The following is a 9196-nucleotide window of genomic DNA, read 5'->3' as shown; positions in this document are numbered from 1 at the left end:
ATAGGGCGTGTGCACTCACCAGAAAGACAGAGAGAGACAGAGAGACAGAAAGCAAGAAATCACCCCCCAGGAGGTATGGCCACGCTGCAATCCCTTCTCTTTCATTCTCCTCTCAGGATCTTGGGCACGCATACACACGTGCCCGGCGTGAGTTTAAGCCACTAGGTCCAGGACTCGAACTGCAGTTGACTACATGGGAGTCCAGCGACATAGTCATTACGCTAACTGCTGGTCCCCACACCGTCCTTTTCACGCCAACAGTGAGTAAGAGCAGACACCCGCTCCTAAGCCTGGCTGAGGTCTGCAAAACCATTTTGGGCCGAGCCTGTTTATTTTTAGAGAAAGAATACTAAATGCTTTGCCTGGACTCATAACTGTCTCTCGCAGGGTGCTCTGAGAACTCACATGCTCACTGTCTGTCCTGCACTCACAGGTTGCAGTCCTGAGAACTTACGCTCGCTGTCCTCCCGTGCTCACAGGCCAGCCCAATGCAACTCATGGAGAGACAAGTCAATCAGTCAGCACAGGATGTCACCACGGGTGAAGGCTGTGATGGGTCTGGGGTCACTGGGACCCAGGGAACAGAGCTGGACAGGAGCCTGAGTGAACAAGTGAGTACCGCCTGTCGTGTCCAAAGCCAGCTGAACAAGTCTCACCAAGCTTAGGGAGTTTGGTCTGTGACAAAACTGGAATGCGGGCCAGCAGGTGGTATAATGGTTAAGATACTGGATTCTCGCATCGATGACAGTGGTTCCAGTCCCAGACCCAGCAGCTTGAAAACCACGTTGGGTGTGTGTGCATGTGCCCAAAATCCAGAGAGAAGGAGGGATTGCAGTGTGGCCATTTCTCCCTGGGAAGGGAAGATTTCTCACTTTCCCTCTCTGTCTCACTTTATGTCTCTCTAGCAAGTGTATTTGCTTTATGGCAAAAACTTAAACAAACAAACAAAAGCCTTTTCCGATCTAAGAAAGAAAGAAAGAAAGAAAGAAAGAAAGAAAGAAAGAAAGAAAGAAAGAAACCTGCAATGCAAGAAACAAACAGGAAACGACACATGCCAGTCACTCCAGATCACCCGAGTGGCGTAGGAGAGACTGCTGCTTTTGGGTCCCATTGTGGGCCTGCGTCTGTGTCCCCTGGGCCCTGGCCTGAACATCTTCTCCTTGGTCCTGGGACGCCCATGCTGGTTCTCTCTCGGTCTCTGTCCTAGGCCACGGTTGTTCCTCCCCCAAGCTTCTTGTGGCTGCTCTTCCTGGTCAAGTGGACCTCAGCTTATTATGTATTTTAAGTTTATTTATTATCTCTTTCATGAAAGAGAGACAGACAGGTAAAGAGAGATACAGGCAACCCCCAATAGAGCTCATACAAGATCAAACCTAGCCATATTCTGCCCAGATCATGGCATGCAAGCGTCAGCATGTACAGGCAGGGCCCTGGACATGAGCCCAGGACTCCCATGTGGGTCCCACATCACAAAGCCTTCTGTTACCACCATACCAACCAATATGGCTGGTCTTTTCATTAAATTTATTTAGTTAGTTCTTCCATGAGAGAAAAAAGAAACTTGCGGGGGAGGGGACTCAGCATAAATATTCCCTGCTCAGGAAGGCTTTCCCTAATTATTCAATCTAATATGACCACACAGCCATACTCTACCATGTGTCTAGGGACTATTTGCAACTACAACATACTCTTAGTCTGTCCTGACAGATACAAAGGCACCGATGAAAACTTGTTGGATTACTATACAAGAAAAGCCTGAATCTTCCCCAGAATGGTAATCACACTTCATGGGATTAGGGGTAGAGAGAGATGATGATAAAGGACACATAACTTAGCAATGGGGGCCTGAGATGTTAGTGTGTAGCCTTGGGGTTTGCTTTGTACATGGGGAGTGCACAAGTGTGTGTATACTCCAAAATCCCACAGGATGGATGTCATTTTATATTGTCTTCCTTATAAAGACCAATGTCTTGTACTGACTGGCCACACAGACTTTGAGCAGGCAGGCCCCACAAGGAGCCACTGCAAGAAGGTCACTGCTGTTGCCCAGTGGGCTCGTCTGAACCCCCAACGCACGCACTATGTCCACACACAGCAGGTGCGAGGCACACAGAACATGCAAAGAATCTGCTGAAGGAATCAACAAATGAAAATATCAGATTTTCTTTTTTTTTTAGAATTATTTATTTTATTATTATTATTATTATTATTATACTTCAATTTGACCGAGAGAAAGAAAGAGGGAGAGAGTGAAAAAGCAAACCACCAGGACTAGAACCACGGTGGGCCATGTGGGAGGAGTCCAGCTCCTTAACCACCACTCCACCTCTGGCCCTAAATATCAGATTTTCAAAACAATGTGTTCAAAGACTCTGTTTCACCTATCGTTTACTCTCCTAAGTGTACTGAGACCAGAGGCTGAGCGGACTGGCTGACTTTCATCCCTATAGTGTGGGTTTATTCAGCTCACGTCCCTGGTAACTTTTCCTGGGATGACAGAACACCTCCAGAACTGAATTGTGCTCCCTGATACTCAGACACCCCTGCCCCAGGGCTGGACACAACCACACAGGACTGGGCTGAATGCCTCCCCTGTACTTTAGCATTCGTGATGTTTGCTTCAAAAGACCAGGTTCCTGGGACCAGCAGATGGCACAATGGTTAAAGTGCTGGACTCCCACATGACGGGCCATGGTTCAAGTCCCAGACCTGGTGGCTTGCTCTCTCACTTTCCCTCTCTGTTTCTCATCAAATAAAATTAATTAAGAATTAATAATATTAAGAAAAAAAAAAAAGGACCAGGTTTCTTTGATGGAAATCTAAGGAGAAAAGGATCCTGCCCAAGAATTAATAATATTAAGAGAAAAAAAAAAAAAGGACCAGGTTCCTTTGATGGAAATCTAAGGAGAAAAGGAGCCAGGCCTCCTTGCAAACTGGCTAATCCTGCCCATCAGCAGCTCCAGCAGAGGCGTCTGGTGCTATTGGCAGCCCACCGCCAGCAGAAGGGAAGGCCCAGGTTGCCCTGCCAGGTGGGAGCTGAGAGCCACCCGGGATGCATGGTACCTGTAGGTGATCCTCACTTCGGTTCCAGGCTCGTCACGCTCCCAGATCAAAGCGATGCTCTCGGGGGCCTTCTGAACATGCTGGTCCAAGCAGTTGACTGCACAAAAAGAGGTTTGCAAATGTTATACTTGGTGCTCGTGAAGCGAATCGGGCGGGGTGTGGGGTGTTTGCTGTGGCTTGCTCTACTCTCACAGAGGGTGGGAAGGACCCGGCCATCACCAATGCTGAGGATTCTACCTCCTTGCAAGGAGAAGGGGCATGGGGACATCAGAGTTGTGGAAACAAGGTGATCACTACATGAACATGGTCCCAAAGCTACCAGGTGACCACCCAACATGATCTCGAAGGTGCAGGACAACACTTGAACATGACCCCAAATGTGCAAGACCATCACAGCAGCATGACTTCAAAGGTACAAGGCAACCACCCAAATGTGACCCAAAATGTGCAAGCGATGACCCCAAAGGTGCAAGGCCGTCACCCCAACATGACCACAAAAGAGCAAAGCAATCGCCCACAGATATCCTGCAGCAACCGTGTCACACCAGTTGTCCCACAGGGCCACCCTACCCAGTGGGCCAGGGGCTGGACTTCACAGCTTTCCAAGCCTGCTGGCTGGTGCTCGGGCACAGCAGGGCTGGGTGGTGCAGCCCGAGCCACTGGAGAGAAGCCTCACTGCCAACGGGATGCTCCTGTCTCAGCACATGGCTCACACAGGCAGCTCCCATGTTCTGGTGTCAGTGGCCTCCACCAGGCAGAGGTGCGAGCCAGGATGAGGACTCAAATACTCTCTCGGGTGTCCCATGCGTTTCCAACCTCTGCTTCAAGAAGTGACTCAACAGTGGGGACCAACTGACTGACCCGCAGGCCGTCCAGTCATCCCTGCTCTCCTGCGCCATGTCTGGCTCTTCCAGCACCACGACTCTGAAGAACGGGGTTCACAGCTCCGACTGGCAGAGACTCACCGGCGGGAAGGTCTCCCAGGCCGCTGCAGACTTAAACAATTCTGTCTGCAGAATGCCCGTGACCCCTTGCTGACTAGAATGTCTTCAAGTACATATCCCTCCAGAAAGTTTGTTCTTTTTTTTGGTAGTAAAATGAATCTTTTCAAAGGTTTCCCAAGCCACTTCTCATGAACCAGTGAATATTCACAAAGCTAAATCGGAGGCCTACACAAGATTTCCCTGTAACACACGTGCCATAATACACAGGCCTACTCTGGCCGGTCCTTAACAGCTACCTCTCTGAATTTTCATAAATTTCTATTTCAAAAGGAAAATTAATTTATATACACTGGCATCAACATACAACAAAATACTTGTATAAAAGTTAAAAAAAAAAAAAGAAGAAGAAGACGAAGAAGTGACTCAACAGTGGGGAAATGCCATCCTGGCTTTCTGGAAGGCTCTTCAGCCCTCCCCCACGATTACCCAAGCTCAGATCACATGACTTGCCTGCAAAAACAGGTCAGTTCTGCCAGTTTACTGGAAACGGAGGATTAGGGGACTCGTGTTCATTTGCTTTCAAAGATTAGCTTAACTCTGCTGGCTAACAAGGAGCTGAGGAGCTCAAAGCCAAGTTCTCAGTACTCAGCTTCCCACCAACCCAGGCCCCTCCCCAGGTCTGCCGGTCCCGAGCAGCATGAAGAGCTCAGGGAACAGTGACCAGTGGCTCACCTGGCCACTAGGGTCACCCAGAGCCTGAGTGCACAGTATACCTCAAAGAGGAACAGACAAAGGTAGATGCCGAGGGGCAAAACTACCAGTATTGCAGGGGGGGGGATGTTCTGTGAACTAGTACACTAGTAGAGAAGAAACCACATATAGATAGATAGATAGATAGATAGATAGATAGATAGATAGATAGATGATTGATAGATAGATAGATAGATAGATAGATAGATAGATGCAGAAGAACTGAGAAGGTGCTCCATGGGAGACCTACATGATTCACACAACTGATCAACATCAGGGCGGGTGTGTGTGTGTGTGTGTATGTGTGCACACACATACATACCCATGTTCACAGCGAGACCACACTACACTATGCTCTACATAGTCACACCAAGGACACCCTTAGTCCCACATGAAGCACCCACCCGACCAAGGTTTTTCGGAGCTTTAGCAGCCATCAGGATTACTCAGGAGCACCAAGAGCCCAGGAGCACCAGGGTCACTCAGGTATATCCAGAAGCACCATTGTCACTCAGGGGAACCAGGAGCACTTAGGATCACCCAGTAGCACTCAGAGTGACCAGGAGCACTAGAAGCACCCAGGAGCACTGAGATCACTCGGGAGCATTGAGGAGCACCAAGATCACTCAGGAGTACCCAGGAACCCTGAGATCACTCAGGAGCACCCAGCAGCACTGAGATCACTCAGGAGTACCCAGGAACACTGAGATCACTCAGGAGCACCCAGGAGCACCGAGATCGCTCGGGAGCACCGAGATCATTCAGGAGCATCGGGATCACTCAGTAGCACCCAGGAGTACCAAGATCACTCAGGAGCACCCAGGAGCACCGAGATCGCTCAGGAGCACCGGGATCACTCAGGAGCACTGGGATCACTCAGGAGCACCCAGGAGCACTGACACCGAGATCACTCAGGAGCACCGGGATCACTCAGGAGCACTGGGATCACTCAGGAGCACCCAGGAGTACCAAGATCACTCAGGAGCATCCAGGAGCACTGAGATCACTCGGGAGCATCAGGATCACTCAGGAGCACCGAGATCACTCAGGAGCACCCAGGAGTACCAGGATCACTCAGGAGCACTGGGCGCACCCAGGATCTGAGACCTCAGCCACACCAAGCAGGCTGCAGGGAAGTCTCTTTGTTTTAGCACAAAGTACTTTACAAGTTAAAAACACTAGAATTTCCATTTCACCCCCTGAAAACCCTACCCCTTTCCCCAAATAAGCATTTGGACGTTTAGGAGCGCAGGGGAAGGGTGTGTAACCTGACCTGTTTCACTCAGCCAGCCTCCTGGACACATCTGGGATCCAGGCACCAGGAAAATGCAAGCACAGGTACTCAGCCCCAGCCCAGGAGTGCAGGAGACACACACACTAGAAACGTGCAAAAGACAAAACACAGGGCAGGCTGGCAGGCGCCATGACGTCTGTCCAAACGGGACAACCCAGCTGAATCCATCCAGAAAGGACAAATCTAAGGCCAGTGAATGCAGCCTGCGGCCAGAACAACAGGAAGACATACAGACAGTGCCCTCATGGGCAGAAGAAGGGGCTACAAGAACCTCCCACTACTGACAGGGAAACAGAGGCACAGAGAGTAGGCCACCCAAGGTCACACAAAGGTGGGTCCAATGCAGACGTTCTAGCTCCCAAGTTCACCTGCTACCCTGCCCCAGAGCCCAGCTCTGTGCAGCACGTGGAAGAGTGGAAAGGGGAGGAGCTTTGAACCAGGCTGACTTCACAGACAGGAGAGACTCAGAACAGTGAGAAGGGGGCAGGCCAAGTGAGGTTGGGGTAACAAGTCAACCTTAAAGGAGGTGGGAAAACAATGAGGCTTTGGGGGAGGAAGGCAGTATGCTAATTTGGCAAGTATTAGCCAACTGGCCACAGGCCGAGTCATCTTACAGATGTGCTGCTTCCCTGGCACGCGTGTGCATGCATGTGTGTGTCTTGATCCAGTCCACTCTGAAAATCAAGCTTTCACACTAACCCTGTAGATTGCTGGCTTGAGCAATTGATCAGCAGGTTACCTGTCCAGAAAGACCCAGCTGAGCATGGGCCTGCAAACCTTGAAGGAAAGGTAAGAAAGAGGGCAGGAAGCCAGCTGCTCACCCCATCCTGGCCTTCAGCCCCAGCTGCCTGGCCCTCTGCTGGGAGCTATTGCAAATGCAAATCATAGCCCTGCAACCCTGCTGGGCTCCCACCAGCCTGGCAAGAAGCTCCCAGGAGCCTTGGCTGCTTCTCTGGAAGGGTCTGCTCTGTCACAGGCTCCCCACTCTGATGGTAATGCTGAGGAGTGGCTTTCAGTGAAGCTAGGGAGCAGCTTGAGCCATCTGGCCCCCCAAAGCCTAGGGGGAAGCAGCAGGCTAGGCTCAGCTGGCACACACCCCAGGGTCCACCTTCCTATGTTGCCACTCCCTGGACAGCCAGGACATTCTCACTGCAGTGACCCCTGGCTTCAAGCCAAGACCCTCACAGCCTCAGAGCCCAGCAGGGCAAGAAGGCAGAGCTGAGGACAGTGGAGCAGAAGGCCTGCTATAGGGCGGACTGCACCCCAGGTGCAGCGGCGTGGCAAACAAGATCTGCCGTGTGTCAGTCTCTTCCCAGGGCTTCTGTATGGCACGAGTCAGGCAGGTCAGAACTGAGCCCAGGCGCACTGTCCCTGGGTACCCTGCCTACACAGGGAAGGTGCTTCACAAGTAGCCACCACGGCCCACTGGTCTGCTACTCCCCACCAGCTCCTGTCCCAGGGGCTTTGCACTTGTTCCCCTGTCTGGGATGTTGTCATCTTCCCACCCCTGCTGTAGTCTCACCTCTCATCACACACCCCCCTTTCCTCGGACTCTACCTCCCTCTAATCCAGCTCACTGCACTCCTTTGGTCAGGGGCCAGATGTCCCGTCCATGTGTGCAGACATGGACCTAACCCAGAGCACAGAGCCAAGGAAGCACCATGGCTCCAGCCATCCAAGTCCTTCAGGTGGGTTCTAACTGCCCAGGGGAGGGAACAGCCCTCTTCTTGTCTCAAGTAAAAGGTCTCTTTCCTGGCCTGCAAGGCACTTCTCAACCTGGAGTGGCATCAGCATCCCCAGGGGATGGGACCAGCAGTTGGTGCAATGGCTATGCTACTGGATTCCCATGTAGTCGACCGTGGTTCAAGTCCCGGACCTGGTAGCTTAAACACTTGTGTATGTGTGCCCAAGATCCTGAGACGAGAATGGAAGAGAAGGGATTGCAGCATGGCCATCCCCCCGGAGTTGATTTCTCGCTTTCTGTGCCTCTCTGTCTTTCTGGCAAGTGCACGCACCCTATAGCAAAAACTTCTCCAAAAAAATAATAATAGTAATACTACAGAATTCGCAGGGGGCTTGCTGACAGCCGGGGCTGTGCCCTGCCCTAGGCTCTGGTGAGCACGTGCATGTTAAACCAGATCCGGTGCTGTTTCTGCCACCTGAAACCGCAAGGCAGGGGTGTCCAAGTAGACACACACAGCTACTTTATATGCAGAGTCCCGATTCCAGAGGGCTCTCTTTCTCCTTTGGGGTCACGGATTAAACTTGCCAGTCTATAAGATATCCAGCCAGGAACTCATGGGCTGGCAGCCTGGAGTCCCCACTGAAAACCCACAGTCTAGAGACCTGTGGGAACCTTGAGCCCAGCCGCTTAGCCACTGATGTGCAATCATTTACACACGTCTCAGTTTTCTAACCCATAGGTGAGTGTGATAATCTGACTTCCAGTGTGAGTATGAGAACTTGGTGCAGCGGAGTGCCTGTTAGGGGTCAGATGATGCTTCCTGTTACGGGTCAGATGGTGCTGCAGTGTTCCCCAGGGAAGTCCTGGCCTAATGACCCTGTCTCTGTTCACAGCTGCTCGGATAACACAGGCACCCAGAGAAAGCACTGTGAGGTCTGCAGGGTGGTGGCCCCAAAGTGCTGTGAGCACGAGACTCTCAGGTTACTGCCTCGATTGTAGGGATTGTAGCGGGAGCAGGGGAGAAGGACGTGGAGGGAGGGAAGGCAGGAAGAAGGTAAATTCTTACATCTCCACTTTTGGAAAAAGAGAAGAAAAGAGAAAACCTTCACCCACTGGGCAGTAGGACATGAAAATTCCATTTCTAAGCATTTCCAAGAAGAGCTGGTACTTAAACCCCACCTCCTGTCTTGAGCCTTTTCCAGTTTCCCAGTGCACAGTGCTCTTATGCCAGCTCTCAGTGGTCCCCACAGCAATCACTTCCTTACTCTGCCCAGTGGGGCCCCTGCTCTGGGACACGGTTCTACCTACCTGCTCCCCAGCCCAGGTCACAAGATTCCCCAGGCCTAAATTCCAGCATCAGGGTCTGGGCTGGAGCAGTACATCATGACTCTCCAGCAGCTGTGCAACCTCCAGACAGCACCCCTGCCTGGACTCACTCCTGTCCTGGCTTATGGTCGAGCC

General features: G+C 51.5%; 1 protein-coding gene across 1 annotated transcript in view; it reads right to left on the bottom strand.

The window, feature by feature from the left end:
- The window catches only part of ACSS1 (acyl-CoA synthetase short chain family member 1), a gene marked incomplete at its 5' end in the record, with an annotated part of 64095 nt that overhangs the window by 46409 nt on the left and 8490 nt on the right, over positions 1-9196 (bottom strand). The window contains 1 exon segment of the mRNA XM_014582174.1: positions 3064-3160. Within this exon segment, the coding sequence (XP_014437660.1) occupies positions 3064-3160 (97 nt within the window).

This window comes from Tupaia chinensis, unplaced genomic scaffold (assembly GCF_000334495.1).
Source record: "Tupaia chinensis unplaced genomic scaffold, TupChi_1.0 Scaffold142716_1, whole genome shotgun sequence".
Lineage (NCBI taxonomy): Eukaryota > Metazoa > Chordata > Mammalia > Scandentia > Tupaiidae > Tupaia > Tupaia belangeri.
This window is presented reverse-complemented; position numbering and strand designations above follow the sequence as displayed.